The following is a 26,668-nucleotide window of genomic DNA, read 5'->3' on the forward strand; positions in this document are numbered from 1 at the left end:
CAACTGTTCCGAGAGTGTAGTGGGTGCTTTTTATGTGCTGTATATATATATATGTCATAGATACACACACACATATAGGTATTCACACATCCATACATAAAAATTCACATACAGTGTATACAATGTGATTTAGAAGCACCTTTACCATTTAGATAGTAAATGCTTTTAAAATGCTAAAAGAACTTTTAAATCAACCTGTATATACATACATACATTATTAATGTTGCTATTAAGGTGACAAGCAGGCAAAATCATTAGCACACCAGACAAAATGCTTAGCGGCATTTCGTCCAACTTCATGTTCTGAGCTCAAATTCCACCAAGATCGACTTTTCAGGGTTGATCAAATAAGTGCCAGCTGTATGCTGGGGTCAATGTAATTGACTAGCGCCCTCCCCTAAAATTTCAGGCCTTGTGCCTATAGTCAAAAAGATAATTACTGTTGTTACTGTTATCAAGTACACTATTAAGGCTGCGAGCTGGCAGAATCATTAGCACACTGGGCAAAATGCATTAGCAACATTTTGTCCCACTTTACATTCTGAGTTCAAATTCCACCAAGGTGACTTTGCCTTTTATCCTTTTGAGGTTGACAAAACAAGTACCAGTTGAGCACTGGGGTTGATGTAATCAACTGACCTCCTCCCTTGAACTTGCTGGCCTTGTGCCAAAATTTGAAACCATTACTAAGTACACTACTATATTCTCCAATCACCCCTTTCAACCTTTTCTAACAATTGCTGGAGTTAATCCTAATTCCAGGTATGAAACCAATAAGTAAAGCAGCAAAGATGAGATTATAATATTGTATTTTATTAATAATAAAGCTACTCAATTAACTAATATACGATTATCTGTTTTTCTGACTCAAGGAATTTTAGACACAATATATACATCTTTATCAAAGGCCTTCTTTTCCATGCTTGCATGGCTCAGAATTTGCTGAGGTAGATTTTTGATGGCTGGATACCCTTCCTGTCACCAATCCTTACCTGTTCCATGCAAGCTAATACTTCCACATGACCAGTCGTTTTTTTTTCTTAGGGATGACTGGAATCAAACAATGTTGCTTGTATGAAGGTGATGCTCAATTACAACTGTTACATGATGTCAAGATAAAGATATACACAAACACATATATACGCATATATGTAAGTGTGTGTGTGTATTTGCGTATGCAGTGGGCTTCTATCGATTTCCCTTGACCAAGTGTACTCACAAGGATTTGGCTGGCTTGAGGCTAAAGTAGAAAACACTTGGCCACTTGAGTGTGAGACTGTTTTTGGCCAAAAATGGCATGACCCTGCTTACCCACCCTTCCTACTCAGCCGATATTGCTCCCTACGACTTTTTTTTTGTTCACCTGAATGAAAAAGTCCTTAAAGGAAAACGTTTTGCAGATGTGGAAAAGGTGAAGAAAAAACAATGGAAGCATTAAAAGGCATCACTTCGCAAGAGTTCCATGACTGCTTCGAACAGTGGTAAACACGTTTAGACCAACGCATTACTTCAAATGGAGAATACTTTGAAGGTGATAAAAGTGTAAACATGTAAAATTAAGTGAATAAAATAATATTGCCAAATTCTGGTTTCTTTTGGGTACCCCTATGTGTGTGTATATATATATATATATATATATATTTATAAATAAGGATAATATCGATATTTAAATATCGATATTATCAAGTGGCCAGCATGGGAAAAAATACCGTATAAAGGTAATCATTTTTTACAACTAAAAATAAGGGTGTCTGAGAGACACCACCATGCCGAAATAGCAGTCAAAACCCTGACTTTAAAAACCACGTTAAATGTTCATATCGTACCATGAGATAAGACAGAGGGACAAAATAGACTAGCAAAAAATATTATTGAATAATTCAAGATCCAGGATTTCTGGTTTTGCTTTAAATAAGCTTTACCGTCATCGGTTGAATATATCAAAGTACATAAATACAGATATATATATATTTAAAGCAAAACCAGAAATCCTGGATCTTGAATTATTCAATAATATTTTTTGCTAGTCTATTTTGTCCCTCTGTCTTATCTCATGGTGTGATATGAACATTTAACGTGGCTTTTAGAGTCAGGGTTTTGACTGCTATTTCGGCATGGTGGTGTCTCTCAGACACCCTTATTTTTAGTTTTATATATATATATATACATATATATATATCATGGTTGTCACTTAATGTCCATTGTCCATGCTGGCATAGGTTGGACGGTTTGACCAGGCTGGCAACCTGGAAGGCTGCACCAGACTTCAGTCTGATTTGGCATGGTTTTCTACAGTTGGATGCCCTTCCTAATGCCAACCACTCTGAGAGTGTAATGGGTGCTTTTACGTACCACCAGCATGGATGCCATTTGTGTGATACCAGTATCTGCCATGACTGCAATTTTGCTCGGCTTGATGGGTCTTCTCATGCACGACATAATGGCAAGGGTCTCAGTCATTACCTGTGAGGGCCAACGCTCGGAAGGAATTCAGCCACTTTGCCTCTGTGGATGAGTTGAATGAATGACTTTACACAGCATAGAGCTGTATCTAGAAAATTTCACAACACTGCTGATACCTACCACCCTGCTCCTCCCCCACTACCACCACCACATTTCTTTGATCAAAAGCTAATCTTAAAGACAATGTTTGGTTAACTAAAAACTGACCTTTATTTCACCATCTTCTACTTTCTTCTTTTTTTTATAAGAGTATTTTTTGGTCAATTCATGCAGCTTAGTTTCCCATTCCTCCTCGATTTGTTGAGTCAGTTTTTCATTTTCCTGTTTTCCTTGTTCTTGGAATGACTTCAGGAGTTCATCTTCTTCTTTCTGTAGTTGTTGTTCCAATTTCTTTTGAAGATCAAATAACTCTTCTCGTTTGCGGATCTGCAAAAGAAGAAAACAAAAATATGAGGAAATAGAAAACAAAACAAAAATGGAATGTAAAAACAGAGAAAACAAAAGAGAGAAAGAAAATAAATGATCCACATTGATTCCTGCATCTTCTGTTTAAGAATATTTTCTGTTGCCCATTAACATTAAAATATTTGGTTTTTCTCCCTATCTTTTACTTATTTCAGTCAATGGACTGAAGCCATGCTGGGGGTATTACCTTGAAGGGATTAGTTGAATAATAAATTGACCCCGGTACTTATTTTTTAAGCCTAGCACTTACTCTATTAGACTCTTTTGCCGAACCACAAGACATAAACAAACTAACACTAGCTATCAAGTGTTGGTGGTCGTGGTGGGGAACAAAGACAAACACAATGCCAAACACACATAGCTATGCATACATGCATACACACATACATACACAAACACACTTCAGCATGATGGGTTTCATTCAGTTTCCATCTACCAAAGCTACTCACAAAGCTTTGGTTGGCCTGGGGGTTACAGTGGAAGACTGAACCCAAGACCATATAGTTGGAAAGCAAACTTCTTACCCATACAGCCACGCCTAAGTTCCCGAATTAAGCATCATCATCATCATTACTCCTTCCACCACCAACACCAACACTGCCAACAGCATCACTAAAACAACCATGATCAACATCACTATGACCACCGCTGCTGCTACCACCACCACTGCTTCTGTTGCTCCCAGCCTCAACTTGTCTACCTCTCCATCAACATTGATTTGTAATAAAATTTATCCCCTTCCTACTAATCCCAAAGACATCTCTAGGAAACAAGATGACCACAGCAACATAAACATGTTTGAAACTTTAATTACTTGCACGTTAGTGATGACGGGCATGGTAAGGGAAAACGAAACAGGATCATTAAGTCATTATTTTAGACATTAATTGGTGGTGATAATTGTTGCATGCTTCAGATTGCATGTAATTTAATTTCATATCCTTTACACTGCAAATTCTCTTTGGGAAAGGAATGAACAACACAACAAAACCTTTACTTTTCTCTCATCCTTCAAGAATACTATGTCTTGGTATCAAGTTAAAACAAAGTAGTAAATATACTGAGTTTTTACCATTTCTCCAAGTTTGAAATTCAATTAAAAAAAACAAAAACAGGTGAATGATAGAATAGGTAGAAATTCAGATAAAATATTCAGATATTGTTCCTATTCATCCTGTGTTCAAATCCCAGGTAATATTTCAATACATCCTGTGTTCAATGACAATTTTATCATACATCCTTCCACAACATTTTATAATGATGCAAATGCAAGTGTGTCTATACATGTAATTGAAACTCTGAGCCTTTCTCACAACCAATCACACTCTCCCCAAGTAACTCATACACATCACACCTCCTCTTACTTTAACCATTTCCTTGAAGGAACAAAGTAGAAAGTGTGTGCGGGTGTGAGAGAGGGACAGACAGACAGACACCAATATTTGATTGTTACTTTATTGATTATGAAAAAATTGAAAGGTAAGTTTACGTAGAGGGGATTTGAAATTAAAGCATAAGAAACCAGAATAAATATCACAAGACATTTTATCTGGTGTTCTGAAGACATAGCAAATTCACTGCCCATTTATATCCTCAGTGAAGTCTTTAGTATTAACAGCTCAACTTTCAGTAAGTCATATAACTGCTATACTTCTCTACCTGCAGAGTGAAGCTAACATTCCCAGGGAATAAGTCATGCCAGAGTTGATTTTCAAGGACTTCCAACAATACCCCAAAAATTAATGTAGTTATAAACACCATTATTATTTTTTTTTTCTGCAAGACTTCATAGCTATTTCATAGATATTTGTGGCCTCCGTGCTGGTGGCACGTAAAAAGCACCATCCGATTGTGTGGCAGTTTGCCAGCCTAGTCTGGCACCTGTGTCGGTGGCACGTAAAAAGCACCCACTACACTCACAGAGTGGTTGGCATTAGGAAGGGCATCCAGCTGTAGAAACACTGCCAGATCAGACTGGGCCTGGTGCAGCCTTCTGGCTTCCCAGACCCCAGTTGAACAGTCCAACCCATGCTAGCAGGGAAAGCGGACGTTAAACGATGATGATGATGATGATGAATGTGGTGTTCTGTTTAATTTTATATTTTGTTAAGACATGTCAGTTCTATACTCTTCCCTACGCAATTCTCCTCTTCCACTCCCTCCACCAACACTATCACCATCATCAATGTTGTCTGTCTTGTTGCTGCCCTCTCCCACTTTCACTACACTACCAAATCATTTTCATCCCCACCTCCACTACCATATTGAATATAAATTGGTCTGGTCCCACAATGTCTCACCACTTGTCACTGTACTTGGTTGCTGTACTGTATCTGTTACACAAAACAACAAAGAAAACAACCAATCTTAGTCACGAACTCAAGAGGACAATGCATAAAAAGGCTTGTCTAATGACACCAGCTTGAAACTCAGGAAGTCGGGCAATAGCAATGTTCTGCCAACATGTCCTCTGCATTTATCACCTACATTTTGCAAACGGGGGAAACTCTAAGTAAGTTTTTATGATGTCTTTGCTGCTTTATTAATAAAGTGTGTATACATATACAGTATTTGCCAGAGTATAAGCTGCACCCATGTATACCCCCCACCCCGATTTTCAGTCCCTGATGGTGGTGGGGGTCCAGGAATTAACTGGAGCGAATGAAAAGGGAGAAATGTGGGATGAATACAAACTTCAATATCATACTCACAAACATTTCCGACAGCAATCATTGATATTCATAATTATTAATGGAAGAAGAGTTCAGGTTTTAAATGCAAGACATAATAAGAAAACGTCTTTTCATTATGTTTGCTTATATGATTTATTCATATTGTGATCCTTATATTCTTTCTTGAAAATATGTGGTCCTAAAAAGGACTGACCCTAATGGCCTTATTGGAGCACCATCATCGGACAGCAGATTTGTCAACCCCAAAGTGATGGCCCGCTACACAGTTTCCAAACACCTCAGCAAACCTGGAAACTGAGAGCTTGAAGGTGGCTGTGAATGCTCATCTCTGCATGATGACTTGATCGTCGTTGAACTTGAAGAACAATGTAAATGAGTCGCATGGAACTTGAAGAGCAGAATAGATGAGTCAGTAAAGCTAATTATTGTCCAAACAATAGGATGTAGCTTGATAGCTTCCTTTGATCATTACCATTTTGTTTTCGTATTTACATAGACATATTACAAAAAACAAACAAACCAGTGCACTTACTAGTACTTTAAGGTACGGTAATGAAATTCCAATTGATTTGATTTGAATTCCTTTGTAGCATTGGTGATGGCAATGAAGCTCACCTTTCCTGGTTCAAGATGATTCTGAATAAATGCACTTATCTCCCTCATCATCATCATCATCATCATCATCATCATCGTTTAACGTCCGTTCTCCATGCTAGCATGGGTTGGACAGTTCGACCGGGGATCTGGGAAGCCAGAAGGCTGCACCAGGCTCCGGTCTTATCTGGCAATGTTTCTACAGCTGGATGCCCTTCCTAATGCCAACCACTCCAATTTTTCATATTCCATTTTAATCTACTTATTACCTAGTAAATACATTTCATCATTCACGCTCATGAATAAATCACAGCTCCCCCTCTCTTTCGTTTCTCTACACAATGAGATGTCATACACCGAGGTCACCGAACAATAGCTGTTTACTTTGTAGACCTGACGATTACCAAATTCGTACATAATTCATGATAAATCAGAGGGTGAGTCGAATTGCGATCAGCTGCCAATCATAGTACATCTGTTGGACAAAAGCTAAGTCTTTACAGAAATTCTCGCTACTTTCCTACCAGCACATGTCCCTCTTCTACAGGGCTGCAGCACCATCAAAGCAAAAGCTGTGATTGAGACAATACTGGTGCACGTTGGCTTGAAATGTGTAATGTTATAAGAGTGTATGGCAGACAAAATGGAAGATGACACTGAAATAAGAATATTTAAATAGTTTTTTTTTACTAGTTTTAATGGCAAGAATTGTAAGGGGAGCTAGTACTATGTGAATCTTGGATAATTGCATGAAATAATGTCTGGGTTTTAGACCGACTTTTCCTTGAACCCATGTATAAACTGTATCCCTCTTTTCCTGGATTTTTCTGTTGGAAAAAAACTGTGGTTAATACACCAGCAAATACGGTACATATATATAGGTGCCGGTATGACTATGTGCTAAGACATAGGTGCCGGTATGACTATGTGCTAAGACATAGGTGCAAGTATGACTATGTGCTAAGACATAGGTGCAGGTATGACTATGTGCTAAGACATAGGTGCCGGTATGACTATGTGCTAAGACATAGGTGCCGGTATGACTATGTGCTAAGACATAGGTGCAAGTATGACTATGTGCTAAGACATAGGTGCAGGTATGACTATGTGCTAAGACATAGGTGCCGGTATGACTATGTGCTAAGACATAGGTGCAGGTATGGCTGTGTGTGTTATGAAGCTTACTTCCTAACCACATGGTTCCAGGTTCCATCCCACTGCATAACACTTTGGGCAAGTGTCTTCTACTTGGGCTGACCAGAGCCTTGTGAGTGGACTTGGTAGATGAAAACTGAAAGAAGTCTGTTGTATATATGTGTGTGTTTGCCTTTCCCCAACCACTGCTTGACAACTGGTGTTGGTGTGTATACATCCTCATAACTTAGTAATTTGGCAGAAGAGTCTGATAGAATAAGTACAAGGCTTAAAAAAAAGTACTAGGGTTGATTCATTTGACTAAAAATTCTTCAAGGTGATGCACTAGCATGGCTGCAGTCAAATGACTGAAACATGAGAGAGAGAGGGGTCATTTTTCAGTTTCTTTCTACAAGACCCACCCAGAAGGTTCTGGTTGGCCCCGTGCTACAGTAGAAGACACTTTTTCAAGATACTACACAGTAAGTCTGAACTTGAAACCACATAGTTGGGAAGCAAAACTTCTTAACCACACGGCCATGCCTGCTCCTAGCCATGGCTGTGCTTGAATGCAGTTGGCATATAGAACTGAATGTGAGGTTGACTTTGCCTTTCAAGGAGTGGTGTTTTTATCCCTGCCACAGGTCAGTACTTTGAAGTATGTGTGTGTGTGTTTTGTTTGTAATGTATGTATGTATGTATGTATGCATGCATGCATGCATGCACGCACGCATGCACGTATGTGTGTGTGAGTGTGTATATATATATATGATGTATGTATGCATGCTTGTACACATGCTTCTGTACATGCATATGTGGTATGATTTGAGGGAAATGTGATTGCTCTTTCTAGCATTGTTTAGTAACCATATAGATGATCACTATGACAGTTAGTGTTGATGAAAGGGGTGGTGGTAGTGAAGAAGTGCCAATGGTAATGACTAAGCAATGGGGAGGGGTAAAGGAGATAAAAGAGAAAACAAGGGTGGTGGAGTGATTGTGTGGCTGTGGGGCTGGAAGTGGTAAAGATTAATATTAGTAAAGATGGCAGTAATGGTGGTAGTAGAGGTAGCAGTGGCTGCAGTAGTTATGGTGGCTGTGGTGATGGTAGTGATACTAATGATGGTGATAGTGTTGGTGGTGATGATAATGGTTGTGATGGTACTAATGATAGTGAAATTGAAGAACGAACAGCAAGAGTGGTGGGGGAAGATGTTACAATGGTAATCTATAATTAACCAATTCATATAGGGTTAATTATCAAAGATAAGTAAATAATTATCCTATTATATTAGAGGAAGATAAATTCTTGTGTAATTCTGGTAATTGTAATGTGTGTGCGCATATACACACGTTTGTATATATATATATATATATATATATATATATATATACATATGTAATACATACATACACACGTCATGAGTTGTAGCAGCAACATTTAGCATTCTAATTTTTGAAGATGGTATGGGTTAGGGTTAGGGTGTGTGTGTGTGTGTGTGCATGCGCGCACACATTCAGCTGATGTTAAAATTAAAAAAACAAAATCCAGATTAAATGATAGCAATGATGATGACATGATTACAAAGCCAACAATGCCATCATCACCATCATCATAATTGAACAGCTGTTTTTCCATACTCACATGGGTTGTATATGTGTATGGATATCTATCTACATCTATCATATATATATATATATATATATATATATTATATATATATATATATACATATATATATACATATATATATATACTCATTTTTTCTCTTTTTTATATGTTTCAGTCATTTGATTGTAGCCATGCCGGAGCACCACCTTTAGTCGAGCAAATCGACCCCGGGACTTATTCTTTGTAAGCCCAGTACTTATTTTATCGGTCTCTTTTGTCGAACCGCTAAGTGAAGGGGACGTAAACACACCAGCATCGGTTGTCAAGCAATGCTAGGGGTACAAACACAGACACAAACACATACACATACATACATATACATATATACGATAGGCTTCTTTCAGTTTCCGTCTACCAAATCCACTCACAAGGCATTGGTCGGTCCGGGGCTATAGCAGAAGACACTTGCCCAAGATGCCATGCAGTGGGACTGAACCTGGAACCATGTGGTTCGTAAGCAAGCTACTTACCACACAGCCACTCCTGCGCCTATATATATTTATATATCGAAGAGTTAAGGAATGGAGTAGATACAATCCAAGCTACACCTCAATCCTTGGATCTTACATTTATATATCTATATCATCATCATCGTTTAACGTCTGACTTCCATGCTGGCATGGGTGGATAATAGAGAGTTTGGAGCAATATATTATCCAGGCAAATAACATTTTCATTTAAGTTCCAGTTAAAGGATAACCACAATGATCAGTATCTAATATCTGTGACTACAATTAGTTGTTAGTTGCTCTGTAAATTCTTCCAATGGGTAATCCCATGTATCCTTCTTCATTGGATGGAAAAAATTGTCTGGAGTATATATTAATATTATTAATAATAAAATGGAGATTTGTACATCCACAAAATTTATTTTTTAGTTATATACAGCATATCATTATATGCTGTATATAACTACATAAATTTTGTGGATGTACAAGTCTCTATACTCTTTATCATATATATATATATATATATAGAAGATGTAGCAGAAAAGAAGAAGTTTGCCAATGTCCAGCGACGCGAGGACCAAAGAGCTGAGGTATTTCGGATTGCCAGACAGTGTGTCAGAGAAAATAGTGATGTTACAGGAGAGAAATGTGTCCGCATGGATGATGGGGCACTTGCTTTTACTGTTAGTGAAAAGAAAGAGGCTTGGAGAAGCCATTATGAAAGACTGCTGAATGAGGAGAATGAATGGGAGGAGGAGAGCCTGCCAAATGTTGACCCAGTAGAGGGACTAGCTACCCAAATAGACAGCTCCCTTGTAGATAAGGCAATTAAGGATATGAAACCAGGTAAAGCCCCCGGCCCATCAGGAATCACTGCTGAGATGCTTAAAACAGCTGGCTATGTGGGCTATGGCATAGTCACCCGCATTGTAAACCAGGTAGTTCACAATGGAGTCATACCCAATGACTGGCGCAGCAGCACCATAGTCAACTGCTACAAGGGTAAGGGTGATGCTCTAGATAGAAATAACTACAGGGGTATCAAACTGTTGGACCAGGTGATGAAGGTCTCAGAGAGGGTCATAACCCATCTCATTAGGGAGAGAATTTGCTTAGATGAAATGCAGTTCGGTTTTGTACCAGGTAGAAGCACCACTGATGCTATATTCCTGGTCCGACAACTGCAGGAGAAGTACCTAGCTAAAGATAAACCCCTCTACATAGCTTTTGTGGACTTGGAGAAAGCCTTTGACAGGGTTCCCCGTTCCCTTATCTGGTGGTCGATGCGGAAACTGGAGATTGACGAATGGCTAATAAGGGCTGTACAGGCTCTATACAGAGAGGCTGTCAGCAAGGTTAGGATTGGCAACGAATATAGTGAAGAATTCCAGGTAGAAGTAGGTGTGCACCAGGGCTCAGCCCTCAGTCCCCTTTTACTCATCATAGTCCTCCAGGCAATAACAGAGGAATTCAAAACAGGATGCCCCTGGGAGCTCCTCTATGCTGATGACCTAGCTCTCATAGCAGAATCACTACCGGAACTAGAAAAGAAATTTCGGGTGTGGAAGCAAGGGTTAGAATCAAAGGGCCTTAGAGTAAATGTAGCAAAAACCAAAGTAATAGTAAGCAGCAAGGCGTACTCAGCACACACCCCCTCGGGTAGGTGGCCCTGCTCAATCTGTAGGAAAGGTACAGGTAGAAACTCCATAAGATCACCCAATGTAAGCTATGGACGCATAAGAGGTGCAGCAACATTAAAGGGAAATTAACAGATAAGATAGCTTTCATGTGCGGCAGATGCACAGGGGCAAGAGACACAACAGACACTCAGAAAACAGATTCCATCACACTCCAGGGAGAGAAACTAGAAGTAGTTGATAGTTTCCGCTACCTGGGTGACCAAGTTAGTAGCGGAGGTGGATGCACAGAGAGTATCACCACTAGAATACGAATAGCCTGGGCAAAGTTCAGAAAGCTCCTACCCCTACTGGCGACAAAGGGTCTCTCCCTCAGAGCGAAAGGTAGATTGTATGATGCATGTGTGCGAACTGCCATGCTTCACGGTAATGAAACATGGGCTGTGACTGCAGAGGACATGCGTAGACTTGAAAGAAATGAAGCTAGCATGATCCGCTGGATGTGTAGTGTCAGTGTGCACACACGACAGAGCGTAAGTGCCCTGAGAGAAATGCTGGATATAAGAAGCATCAGATGTGGTGTGCAAGAGCGACGCTTGCGATGGTATGGTCGTGTGCTGCGGATGGATGAAGAGAGATGTGTGAAGAAGTGCCACTCCCAAACAGTTGAAGGTATCAGGGGGAGAGGTAGACCCAGGAAGACATGGGATGAGGTAGTCAAGCATGACCTCAGAGCATTGGGCCTCACTGAGGCAATGGCGAAGGACCGAGATCTCTGGAGATATGCTGTGACTGCAAAGACCCGGGCTGCTTCCTGCATCAGTTCCACATAGCCCCTGCCCATTCAAAGTACCCCGGATCCCAGATCGTCCTGCTGTGCCTGAGGAGACCTGTTGAGTCAAGTACATGAACATGAACGTCAAAATAAATATCAATGGAAATAGGAGTTATGATGCCTGTGCCGGTGGCACATAAAAAGTACTATCCGAACGTGGCCGATGCCAGCGCTGCCCCGACTGGCCTCTGTGCTGGTAAGACCATCCGAACATTGCCAGCGCCGCCTTGGCTGGCTCCCGTGCCGCTGGCACGTTAAAAGCTCGAACCGATCGTGACCGATGCCGGACCCCCCCGGCCCCTGTGCAGGTGGCACGTAAAAAGCACCCACTCCACTCGCGGAGTGGTTGGCGTTAGGAAGGGCATCCAGCTGTAGAAACTCTGCCAGATCAGACTGGAGCCTGGAGCGGCCTCTGGCTTACCAGACCCCGGTCGAACCGTCCAACCCGTGCTAGCACGGAAAACGGACGTTAAATGATGATGATGATGATGATGATGATGATAGATAGATAGATAGATAGATAGATAGATAGATAGATAGATAGATAGATAGATAGATATTAGGTCATCAAGTATGAATATGTAGAAAAGAAAAAAAAGTTTGCTAATGTTTTGTAAATACAAGGAATAGTTTTATTCATCAAAGTATGCACCCATATTGTCAATACATTTTTGCCATTTCAGCCAAACCACACATCGCAAAAATGACATTGGCAAAACTACAGGAGTTGGAGTTGGAAGTTCTCCATCATCCACCATACTCACCTGATCTTGCCCCCACTGACTACCACTTCTTCCAGAATTTGGATAAGTTTTTGATAGGAAAATAATTTGATTCTGACGATGCTGTAAAACAGGCCTTCCAAGGTTTTAGTGATTCTAGATTGCCAGGCTTTTACAGTTCTGGGCTGCCAATGTCATTTTTGCAATGTGTGGTTTGGCGTTGTCTTGCAATTAAATAGAAGTGGATCTGTTGACTAATCTAGGTTGTTTTTTGGTAAGTTTCTGCATCATTTGGTCCAGCTGGCTGCAGTGTACTTCAGCCATGATTGATAAGACAGGTTTAATGAAGTCATAATGGATCACACCTGCACCAGATTACCAAACACATACCATCAGCTTCTTTTGATGAAATTTGCTTTTGGACTGTGTTTTGGTGGCTCATCTTTGTCCAGCCATTATACTGAACGTATACGATTGTTGTATTGGATCCATTTCTCATCATATGTTACAATTCAATTCAAAAATGATACATTTTTGTGACAAAAAAGTAGCATAATGCAGGTTCCCAAATATCGCTGTTTCTGGCTTTCATTGAGTTCATGTGGAACCCACTTATCCAACTTTTTCACTTTACCAATTTGAACTAGGTGAGTCAGTATTGTTTGCTTGCTAACACCAAACAACAACGATAATTCACAGGCACTTTGAGATGGATCTGACTCGATGGTGGCTTTCAGTTCGTCATTATCCACCTTTGTTTCTGGGCGACCACATTACTCATTTGTGAGGTCAAAGTTACCAGAACGAAATTTTGCAAACCAATTTGATACTGTCTGCTGTGTAATAACATTAGAATGAAATACTCCATTAATACTCTGAGCTGTCTGTAATGTTGTATTTCCAAGAAGGAACTTATATTTCAAAACTATACGAATTTCCGACTTATCCATCTCTAAACAAAAACAGCAAAAAAGGATTTATAAATACACTATAATGCACAAAATGAGTTAGAATAAAGAAATAGATGTGTCAGCTTAAAAAAAAAAATTAAAGATTGTCAAAATATAATAATGGCGCAAAATGAGCAGCTGCCACGATTTACCATATACCTTACTATAAATTTCCTACTCGACAACCTAATAGATTGATAGATAGACAGGCAGATAGAAACTACCCTTTTACTGTTATTATTGTAGAAATTTTCATGTGGTCTTGGTTTGGACAACTACCTTAGCACAAATATCAGCAAGAATACTTAAATATTCTTTTTTCACATAAGGCCACCAGATCTCATTAGCAAAGCAGGACATTTGGTTCTAATCATACTTTTTAACTTTGGTATGGTCTCTTAGCCAGAGCACAGACAAGGGAGTAGAGCCACTGTAGCTGGAAACAAGTTTTGCATAAAGTCCTTTCAGTTATAATGAAAATAATGAAAGCATATCTTTACAGTAAACACTGCTGTAAACTGTCAATCTCTTTTGTTCACAAAAATATCTCGAGGCAGCAATTGCTTATAAAAATCAAAAAATCAGCACAACACCCATGACTTATTGAAACATTTTTCATGCTCAGAATTGTTGAAGCATGAAATAAACTACTTGCACCAGTTGTTTGCTGTTAGGACACTGTAACCAGTGTTCTTTCTAAGTCACATGCATGTGTGTACACACATATTTTACAACTAGGAAAGGTGCATACACAATGTTTCGAAATGAAATCAGATAGTTTTAACTGAAGGAATTTAAGGAATGATTTCTCAAATGGATTTCACAAAAAAAGATGAAAAATTTGAACACAATTCAAAATTTCTTTGCACACCCACAGCAAAACCATTTGAGAAAACATTGACTGGTGACTCTACTTCCATCCTCATCACACTACTAACCCTCTCTCACAAAGCCTGTGCATAAGAAATTGCACAGGATCATCCTCATCACTCAAGAGCTCTATATAAGAGACAACATTGAACCATTTGTACTCAATACATTCTATTTCACTCTTTCTGTACTGCCATCCATCACCCTCTTTCACCTCTGGATCATGTCTATTATCACCCATTGCCTAGTCACCTCTGCCATTACCCATCACTCTCCTCTCATCACCACTTCAATAACTCTGTCTCTACCACCCTACTCTTGCTCCTTTTATCGACCTATTCTGGACAATTGCTGTTCCCCTCCTTGATTGCATTACTTGAGCAAAAATACACATCTCAGTTTACTGAGTATTTTCTACACTTAGAGATTACAAGGTACCTTCTTGCATAAGCTGGTGCTAAAATGAAAGGCCTTTCCTTTTGCATACCCTCTTGAGTGATTTGGTGAGCAAGCAGAAGTACAGACCAGTCTAACCAAGGACCTGATAACCTCCTTGGTGTTGGTGCCTGAAAAAATACATCTAGCACAAACCAAAAGGTGGATGACAAATGAGTTAGAGAAAATGTAAGGTTAAATGATTTCTTTATTTCAATCTCACTGAGGACTTGTCAACTTCTCTAGCGTTGGTGCTATGATAAAATACATCCATTAGACTTCATGAAATGGTTGGTACCAGAAAGAATATTTAGCCATAGAAACCTAGCCAAAATGACATATACAAGCTCCAGTCTATGGGAGCAATGGTTCTCAATAAGAAATGACTTGGGTTGAAATGGGTTCCATGCCAGCATGGAAAGCAGATGTAAAATTATGCTGATGATGCTATATATATACATATATACATGCTTAAAAATGTGTGTATACACACACACCACACACACACCATGCGTTCGTGGCCGTTGCCAGCCTCATCTGGCCTCCGTGCTGGTGGCATGTAGCACCATCCATTCGTGGCCGTTGCCAGCCTCGCCTGGCCCCCGTGCCGGTGGCACGTAAAAAGCACCATCCGATCGTGGCCGTTGCCAGCCTCACCTGGCCCCCGTACCGGTGGCACGTAAAAAGCACCATCCGATCGTGGCCGTTTGGCAGCCTCGTCTGGCACCTGTGCGGGTGGCACGTAAAAAGCACCCACTACACTCACGGAGTGGTTGGCGTTAGGAAGGGCATCCAGCTGTAGAAACATTGTCAGATCAGACTGGGCCTGGTGCAGCCTTCTGGCTTCCCAGACCCCAGTTGCACCGTCCAACCCATGCTAGCATGGAAAACGGATGTTAAATGATGATGATGATGATAATAAAGTTTTGTCTTACCTCTGGGAGAATGCTAGAGAAAATGGATAACCTAGTGCTCGAGTTTCGGACTTTCCAGAATGTTTGTTATTATAAATCTGGTTAGTCTTTGTCAGTTAGGTTTACCAAAGACAAAATTTAAAATATCTGCTACATCAATTGCAGATATATACTCAGCTGATAGTTCAAGCCATAAACAGAACCGAGAACTGTGAAAATTTTATATTAAAAATTATACGTTGGGGCAGGCATAGCTGTGTATTTAGGAAGTTTGCTTTCCAATCGCATGGGTTCATGTTCAATCCCACAGCATGGCATCTTGGGAAAATATCATCTACTATAGTCACAGGTTGACTAAACTCTTGAGAAGAGATAATGATAGAGAGGAACTGAAAGAAACCTATCATATGGCTGTGTGGTAAGAGCCTTGCTTCCCAACAACATGGTTCAAGGTTCAGTCCCGCAGGCAAAGTCTCTTCTACTATAGCCTTGTGCCAACTAAAACCTTGAGTGGAACTGGTAGACTGAAACTGAAAGAAGCCAGTTGTATATATATATATATACAAAATGTGACCTCGTGTGTACCGTTGGCGATTTTTTCCCTCTGTCTTCCCTTCCCTGGATCTTTCGTTCTACTATGTTTCCGATGAAGAGCTCTGCTCGAAACATTAAACCCTCCTTCTATCCTTCTTTCCTGAGCGTCCAATAATACTATATTTGTTCCACGTCCTCACGTTGTTGTGTTTTTATTTTGTGCTTTCTTGTTTGGATTAACTATATATATATATATATATATATATATATAACTTCATAATTTGTAACTGAATTATTGGAAGTCCACCTGAAGATTGTCGATCAAGACAAGAAACGATTGTAGTGGCAGTTTTTTTGACTATTTATTAAAATTTTATGTATTGATTAAGTCTTTCCTTGTTTGTTTTACAAAATAGTGGTTTTGTCTCTAATAATATTAACTATATATATATATATATAATGTGTGTGTATGCATGTGTGTGTGTGTGTGTGTCTCTGTTAGTTCCCTGCATTGCTTGACAACCAGTATTGGTGTGTCTGCATCCTTATAACTTAGCAATTCAGCATAAGAGTATAATAAAATAAGTGCTGAATTTTATGAAAAAAACATAAGTACTGGGGTTGATTCCTTCGACTAACAATTTTTCAAGGTGGTGCCAAAGCATGGCCACAGTCTGATGACTGAAACAAGTAAAAGATAAAAGACATGTAAACATTTAAGAGTGTGTGTGTGTGTGTGTGTGTGTGAGTGTAGCCATGTAGAAGTGTCTCTGCTTGTATCTCCTTGTCTTGACATCATATGATAGTGAGTAGAGTATTCGAGATAAACAGGAGTGGCTGTGTGGTAAGTAGCTTGCTAACCAACCACATGGTTCCGGGTTCAGTCCCACTGTGTGGCATCTTGGGCAAGTGTCTTCTGCTATAGCCCCGGGCCGACCAATGCCTTGTGAGTGGATTTGGTAGACGCAAACTGAAAGAAGCCTGTCGTATATATGTATATATATATATGTATGTGTGTGTGTTTGTGTGTCTGTGTTTGTCCCTCTGGTGTGTTTACGTCCCCGTCACTTAGTGGTTCGGCAAAAGAGACCGATAGAATAAGTACTGGGCTTACAAAGAATAAGTCCCGGGGTCGATTTGCTCGACTAAAGGCGGTGCTCCAGCATGGCCGCAGTCAAATGACTGAAACAAGTAAAAGAGTAAAAGAGTAAAGAGATATCTGGACATGGGGAAACATTATCTTGCCTGGAAATAGGAGAAGATTGATGGCAGGAAGGGCATCAGACTATAGAAAATTTGCCTGACTGACGTCCACCTGATCCATGCAAGCATGGAAAAGTGGACATATAAACAACGATGATCTCACACACACACACACACACAAACACACACACACAAACAAAATCATGTAAACATATACACAAGCATACACACACTGTTGACACAAGTGTTTACATAAAAATTTTACCATTTTACTACAAAGAAGCCCGACAAACATCTTAAGTGTAGAACTCCTTTCTGCCACAACCATGACCACATTCAAAAATAGCCAAAACAGTCAAGTGCAGTAGGTTGGGTTGGCTTGGATTAGAGGAGGGAGAGTTTAAGAATTCTGACCAAACCAGCAAAATGTACGAGCATAACCTCTCCATCACCCCCTCCTCCTTGTCACCATGGTCCATCCTACACAATGTAACTCTTTACTTTACAGAACACATGGAATGTTATAGTTAGCACTTCTGGAATGTAGGGGACAGGGATTCTCTTTCTTTTTACAGGCATGGTGCGGCAGGCGGGGGAGAGGGTCGGAACTCATCCCTCTCTTTATCTCCAGTAATACCACTACCATCACCACCACCACCACAACCCACCAAGCATTAGTTCTACTATTTACATATTAACTTGATCTAGTTTCTTTGGTAAATTACTTCATCTCTCAACACAGAAAAAAGAGAGAGAGAAAGAGAGAGAGGGTTGTGGGGGAGGTGAGAAGTGGGTAAGTAAGCATGTAGTAAGGTAGTGTGTGAGATGGTGGGTAGACAGGTAGTTGATGGAGAGGTATATATATATGTATATATATATATATATATATATATATATATATATATATATATATATATATATATAATATATATATATATATATTGTATATATATATATATATATATACATATATATATATGTATATATATATATATATACATAAATGTATATATATATATATATATATATATATATATATACAGATCTCTGTATATGTGTGTATATATATACATATACACACACAGAATTGTTGTAATTTGGTTTCATCAGCTGTGCAAATTGTATGTAATATACGCTTATATATGTATATGTGTGCTATCTATCTATCTATCTATCTATCTATCTATCTATCTATCTATCTATCTATCTATCTATCTATCTATCTATATTATATATATATATATATATATATATATATATATATATATGTATATATATATATATATATATATATATATATATATGTATATATATATATATATAGCTCAAACAAAGACATATATAAATGTATATACATACACTTTGCACAGCTGTTGACTGGAGATCACAACAATTCTGGCAGCTTTAGTATTACTGAGAAACATAGATGTTACCAAAGAATGTCTCTCCTGCCCACACACACTCTGCATTCTTTTGACCCACAACTTTAGAAGCTTCTTCTTGTGATCCATGTGACCACCTCACCAAACCAGCGGTAGCTGCAATCAGCCGATAAATATTTTGTTTTATTCTTATCTTATCTTTTATCTTTTACTTGTTTCAGTCATTTCACTGTGGCCATGTTGGGGGCACAGCATTGAAGAGTTTTAGTTAAAAGAATCTTCTCCCTCCATTTATGTTTTTTAAGCCTGGTACGTATTCTATAGGTCTCTTATGCCAAACCACTAAGTAATGAAGACATAAACAAACCAACACCAGTTGTCAAAAAGTGGTTGGGGACAGACACAAACACACACAGATACATACACATGCTCACACACACACACACTTCTTTCAGTTTCTGTCTACCAATTCCTCTCACAAGGCTCTGGTGAGCACAAGGCTATTGTAGAAGACACTTGCCTAAGGTGCTATGCAGTGGGAACCCAGAACTATGTGGTTGGGAAGCAAGCTTCTTACCACACAGCCACACCTGCACCTATGTCTTAGTACATAGCCATGCCTGTGCACATATACATATATATATATATATATATTCAATATGATATATTCATATTGATTCAATATGTGACCGCATGTGTATCGTTGGCGATTTTTTTTCTCCGTCTTCCCTTCCTTGGACCTTTCCTTTTTCTATGTTTCTGACAAAGAGCTCCTTCTTTCTTTCTTTTTTCCCTTTGTGTTTTCATGTTTGGATTAACTATATATATATCATCATTATCATCATCATCATCATCTTTTAACGTCTGTTTTCCGCACTAGCATGGGTTGGATGGTTCGACCGGGTTCTGGGAAGCCAGGAGGCTGCACCAGGCTCCAGTCTGCTCTGGCAGTGTTTCAACAGCTGGATGCCCTTCCTAACACCAATCACTCCGTGAGTGTAGTGGGTGCTTTTTACGTGCCAAGGATTGTGTCCCACTATTTCTCGAAGTTTGCAGTTCATCAAGCAGAAATCTATAAAATAAATGCCAGATTGAAATACATACTGAGGTCAGTATGATCAATTCAATTTTTGAAGGTGATACCACATCATGGTGAGAGTTGAAAGACTAAACCAAGTGAAATAATGTTTAAAGACTTAATGGCTTTGAATTTAAGGTAATAGGTTAATAACCACAAGATAACGAGTTCAAAACTTTATTTTGAACTTCCACTTTATATGATAACATTATATGTGCATCTCAGTTTACTTGACTATCAACAATTAAAAATTGTAATTTGAAGTTGAGAAAAAGCATTTTTTTCACTACAGCAAAACACATACACACACACAGTTGCTTCCCTTAGCTAAAGACCTTGAAATTGTGTGCCCCAACCTTGTTTTCGAGGTTATTTTTGTAGTAAAAAAGAATTTTTGTGCAAAGAACATATTTTATTTGGTAACTGAAAGATTACTGAATCTTTTGATATCTCGTATATCAAAATTGGCAACTGATTCCATAAGGAACATATGTGCACACACACATACACAAACTGTTTTATTGTGTGAGATATATGAGACAAGGCATACAAAATGGTCATTATATATTACTTTACTGTAGTAAATTTGACTTACAGCTGTTTGCAGCAGTCATTATAAGTTTGTAACTGATAGGATTTACTCAATCAGCCTATTGATCAGTTGAGAAAAATTGAATGACCTAGAAAATTAATGATATTTTTGTCAGTCACTTCAGATTATTACCCAGCAGAACACTGAAAAAATGGTACAATTTAAAATGATGATGGACTACAACCACAGACCCTGCCACAAGAATCTCTTGTTATGTATATAATTATTAAAATATTTGTAAAATTTACCTAAAAGGTTTTAATTTCCATGCTGACCCCTTGGTAAAATCATTAATTATTTTCACTCTTTATTATAATTAATATTGGGAAAATTTACTCCTTGATCAAAACTGCACTCACTGCAGAGTTGTTTTGATATACTACACATGGATGAAAAGAGAGATGAGAACTCTAATTTACTGTATATATCTACGAGTGTGTATATATATTGCTGTACAAAGTTGCTGCTCGTATACATATGTGTAGATACTCGTAAATATATGCTATGGATTGCTGAAGAGAGCAGTAGGTATAATTTTTTTTTACCTTAAGCTTGAAATGGGATTTTGTACATGTTTAACCAAAAGTTATATTTTTCGGAGTTTTTAAGGTGGTAATAAGCATTTTTTGGCATCTATTTTTCTAGCGCTTGGAGAGGCTTATAGCCAATTCTTTGTTGTAATTATGTATATATATATATATATATATATATATATATATATATATATATATATATATATATATGTCACATATAATGGGCTTTTTTCAGTTCAGTTTCTGCTTAGCACATCCACTCTCAAGGCTTTGGTCAGTCTGAGGCTATAGCGGAAGACACTTGCCTAAGGTGCCACACAGTGGGACTGAACCCAGAACCATGTGATTAGGAAGCAAACTTCTTACCACACTACTATGTTACTGCCTACTGAAGATTTTTTTTTTTATTACTCTTGGTTTTGGTCTTTCTCTCATTTGCTAGTGTTGGATAGAATGCCTTGTGATGTTTATTCTGATGCTCTGCACTGTGAGTTCAAATCCCACTGAGTTCAACTTTGTCTTCCATCTTTTTGGGAGTTGATGAAAAGTGAGTACCAGTCCAAAGTGGTGAACTGGTGGAATTGTTAGAGCATCAGATGGGATGCTTTGTAGTATCTGTTCTTGTATCTGGTATCTAAGTTCAAATACTACTTAGTCACTGACATTTCTTTACTAGCACTCCATTGGCCATGATAACGAGGGTTCTGGTTGATCCAATTAACAGAACAGCCTGCTTGTGAAATTAATGTGCAAATGGCTGAGTACTCCACAAACATGCGTACCCTTAACATAGTTCTCAGAGAGATTCAGTGACACAGGATGTGACAAGGCTGTCCGTTTGAATTACAGGTACTACTAATTTTTGGCAGTTGAATGGACTGGAGCAATGTGAAATAAAGTGTCTTGCTCAAGGATACAATGTACCACCAGGAGTCAAACTCATGGGTTTATGATTGTGAGCCAAATACCCTAGCCACTAGGCCACACACCGTCACTCCGACATTTATTAGAGAAGTTGTGGCCAATTAGCTTTATAATATAAGCAATCTGAAAAAACCAAGGAAACTGTTTCCCTGATTTGATTGGAAGATTGACTGTCAGCTCCACTACCCCTGCCACCACTGCCACAAACACCACCATCACCATCATATTCAAGATGAAACATTTTCCTATTCTCTCTGCAGCTTAGCAGTCATTGCTTTACTAATCCTTCCAAATCCAATACCAAAACTATGTCTACCATCATGCACTTAACCGCACACCCATGAATTCCTACTTTGTACACCACCATCTCTCACTCTCTCTCCTCACTCTCTTTCTCTCTTCACCAAAATGCTGTCACAAAACTCTTAACTCAACATGGTCAATTACTCCCGTATTCAATTTTAAACCTACCAAAATCCTCACTACTACCAACACTGTCAACCTGACATCCCTGTCACTGTCAATGCCACACTACCTATTTCTTTACTACCCACAAGGGGATAAAACATAGAGAGGACAAACAAGGACAGACACACGGATTAAGTCGATTACATCAACCCCAGTGTGTAACTGGTACTTATTTTATCGACCCCGAAAGGATGAAAGGCAAAGTCGACCTCGGCAGAATTTGAACTCAGAACGTAATGGCAGACGAAATACCTATTTCTTTACTACCCACAAGGGGCTAAACACAGAGAGGACAAACAAGGACAGACGAACGGATTAAGTCGATTACATCAACCCCAGTGTGTAACTGGTACTTAACTTATCGACCCCGAAAGGATGAAAGGCAAAGTCGTCCTCGGCGGAATTTGAAATCAGAACGTAACGGCTCTCTAAGACCCATATATTTTTACATACTTCTTTTTATGCATCTACTCAATATTGCCTTCCTGAGGTAATAACTCTCCAATCAAAGATTTTGGGTTCTGTATATGGTGTTGTCTTGCAGTTTACTATTATTAATAATGTACTCAGAGCTCACATGACCTCTTCAGACATAGTTCTCAGAAAATCAAGTCTGATCTGTGCCCGTGGATGGATGCCTTACATTTTATTGCACAAGGGATGGCTGTGTGATTAAGAAGCTTACTGTACTCTTTTACTCTTTTACTTGTTTCAGTCATTTAGTCAAGCAAATCGACCCCGGTACTTATTCTTTGTAAGCCCAGTACTTACTCTATCGGTCTCTTTTGCTGAACCGCTAAGTGATGGGGACATAAACACACCAGCATCGGTTGTCAAGCAATGCTTGGGGGACAACCACAGACACACAAACACATACACACACATATATATATATATACATATATACGACAGGCTTCTTTCAGTTTCCGTCTACCAAATCCACTCACAAGGCATTGGTCGGCCCGGGGCTATAGCATAAGACACTAGCCCAAGATGCCACGCAGTGGGACTGAACCCGGAACCATGTGGTTGGTTAGCAAGCTACTTACCACACAGCCACTCCTGTGCCTACTTTGCAACCACATCATTTCGAGTTGAGTCCCACTGTGCAGCACTTTGGGTAAGTGTCCTGGACTATAACTTCCAGACCAACTAATGGCTTGTGTGTGAATTCGGTAGATGGAAATTGTGTGGATGTGTAGACCCTCGTTCACAAGTATCACATGATGTCAAGACAAACTGTTATTTAGAATACAAGTAAATGCTACCAAATGTGAAGAGTGCCAGTTTCTTTCATTTGTCCACTTACTTGAGAGAGAGAGAGAGAGAGAGAGAGAGAGAGAGAGAGAGAAACAGAGTGTGTGTGTGTGTGCATGTGTAAATATATATATATATACATACATACATACATACATACATACATATATATATGTACACACATAAATATATATATATACATATTACACATACATACACACAGTAAATATACAACACATTCATATATTCATATGGACCAAACCAACCAACCAACCAACCAAGCAACAACCAACTCCTTTACACACACACATGTATGCACACTCACAAACTGATACACAAACATATGCACACACACACACAGATACATACTCACATATACACACATTCACACAGGGACTCCATTGTATAATTCCTCCAAAGTGCACTTAAATGTCAAATACTTTTTAATGGTGAAGTATGTGAAGGATTTTCTGTTTTCTTGTCACTCAATGTTGACAGTAATAGATGCTTGAGCCAATCCCCATACCCCCCCTATCCCACCTAACCCCACACATACTCTTCTTTCAGACCAACCACCTACCTACCTACCTAACTAAACCACCTTCTCCACCAGCAACGTTGTGCTAGCTAACACACATGCCATACTACGAATGTGTGCTTTTTACCTTTAAGTTAAATAGATTACAACTGGCGAAATAAGTGATTGGAGTAGAAACAACAACAAAAGTAACAACAATTTATGGAGTCCAAAGAAACAAATGATGGTCTATGTTGACCCCCTCTTCCCCAACTCCTCTGAACTAGGACATTGGATACTTTCCCAAGCTGGTCAATGAGCTCTTAAGTGACTGATTTGACCTGTTAGAAATAGCAGCATCACTGCCATCTTAAGGACAATTGTTGAGGAACCGAACTGTTAAGAATGTCAGACCTGGATGCCTTGCAGTATTTGTTCTATTCTCTTCTTTTCTCTTCTACTTGTTTCAGTCATTTGATTGCAGCCATGCTGGAGCACCGCCTTTAGTTGAGCAAATCGACCCCGGGACTTATTCTTTGTAAGCCCAGTACTTATTCTATTGGACTCTTTTGCCGAACCGCTAAGTGACGGGGACGTAAACACACCAGCATCGGTTGTCAAGCAATGCTAGGGGGACAAACACAGACACACAAACACATACACACACATATATATATACATATATACGACAGGCTTCTTTCAGTTTCCGTCTACCAAATCCACTCACAAGGCATTGGTCGTCCCGAGGCTATAGCAGAAGACACTTGCCCAAGATGCCACACAGAGGGACTGCCACACAGTCTATGTTAGTGTTCTGAGTTCAAATCTTACCATAGCCTACATGTGTAGAAGATTTAACTTGCCACCTAGTTTATCACCACAACCTAGCAACTTGGACACAAATACAGGACCCCACTCCGTCACAAATATTTCTGGCTTGAGGATACTGACTTCTCACCTTCCCTCCCAGCAATCTCAAAGGTTCTATAATGGGTTATAGGCGTTGTTTTCTCTCTTGATTAAAAGATGAAAACAAAAAAGATTTAAACTTTGGTCACTGAATTCTTTTTTGCCTCTCTTCATTGGTAATTGTCTCATACATCATATTCACCTTGCTACTCTTTCTCTATCATTCTTTACATTCAGCCCTCAACCCTGGCCAATCTCAACAGGTGTTACCTACTTTTCCCTACCACCCATACTCATCCATTCAATACTTGTTCTTCACTCATCATATTCATCCCTTCACCCACTTCCCATCTCTTACTCTCCCGTACACCCTTGCAACATCTACCTACCCACATTCCCATTTCTTCTCCCACCTCTCTCACTTTTACTCACCTTGTACTCTGAGAGTCAACATAGACACTACATCACCACTATTTCATCTCTTCTCTATTCTACCTCAATCAGCCCCACATTCCTTCTAAAATGTGAGAAGCTACATAGCCTCTCTATAGCAAGAAACCTGTTCTGCTCTGGCCCCTTCTCTAACACCTTGACCACTCATCTCCCAGTATAAAGCTGTCTCTCTTGGGGTTATTAGTCTCACAAACTTCAGTAGTCTCACAAACTTCAGGTGGCATGCAAAAAAGCACTGTACATGCTGTAAAGTGGCTGGAATTAGAAAGGGCCTCCAGTCATAGAAACCAAGCCAATGTAAACAAGAGAGGAAGAGGAGGTGGAGGAGGTGGTGGTGGTGGAGGAGGAGGTGGTGGAGGAGGAAGAGGAGGAGGAGGTGGAGGTGGAGGAGGAGGAGGAGGAAGAGTTGCCAATATGGCTGTGTGGTTAAGAAATTCACATCACAACCCTTTTGTTTTGGTTTCAATTCTATTGCATGGCATTTTGGGTGGGTCCTGCTATTGACTTGGCTTGATCAATGCCTTCTGAGTAAAATTTAATAGATAGGATTTCATATCACAGGTTTATTAATGGCTAATCACTAGTTCACTGCATTTGTAACATTTAGTGGGTACTGGTAACTTGTTACAGAGTAAATATCACAAAAGATTTCATCTGAAAAGTTTAAATTTATTTTGTATCTCTTGCAGATGTGGTTTTGGGTTTGATTCCTCTACTTGCCACCTGTTGTTGACTAATATCTTGCATTTCAACAGGATCCAAAGTGTTGGAAGAACATGTTTTGCTCCGGTATCTGAGTGGCCTAAGTTGTCGCCCTGGCTACCTCTATTAATTAAAACCCTCTACCCGACTCTCATAACACTGAGAAGAGGATTCTCAGCCATAGTGAAAGCAACCCATAAAGGAAGTTGTGCAGGCTGAACAAAACCAATAATGTTCAAAATTATTTGGAGAAGTTAGAAACTTTGCCAACTACAGCAAAGGA

General features: G+C 39.3%; 1 protein-coding gene across 1 annotated transcript in view; it reads right to left on the reverse strand.

The window, feature by feature from the left end:
• Positions 1 to 26,668, reverse strand: part of LOC115215194 (hillarin) — a 126,384-nt gene that overhangs the window by 21,471 nt on the left and 78,245 nt on the right. The window contains exon 4 of the mRNA XM_029784385.2: positions 2,671 to 2,889. Coding sequence (XP_029640245.1) covers positions 2,671 to 2,889 — 219 coding nt within the window. The remainder of the gene's footprint in view (positions 1 to 2,670; positions 2,890 to 26,668) is intronic.

This window comes from Octopus sinensis, linkage group LG8, assembly GCF_006345805.1.
Source record: "Octopus sinensis linkage group LG8, ASM634580v1, whole genome shotgun sequence".
NCBI lineage: Eukaryota > Metazoa > Mollusca > Cephalopoda > Octopoda > Octopodidae > Octopus > Octopus sinensis.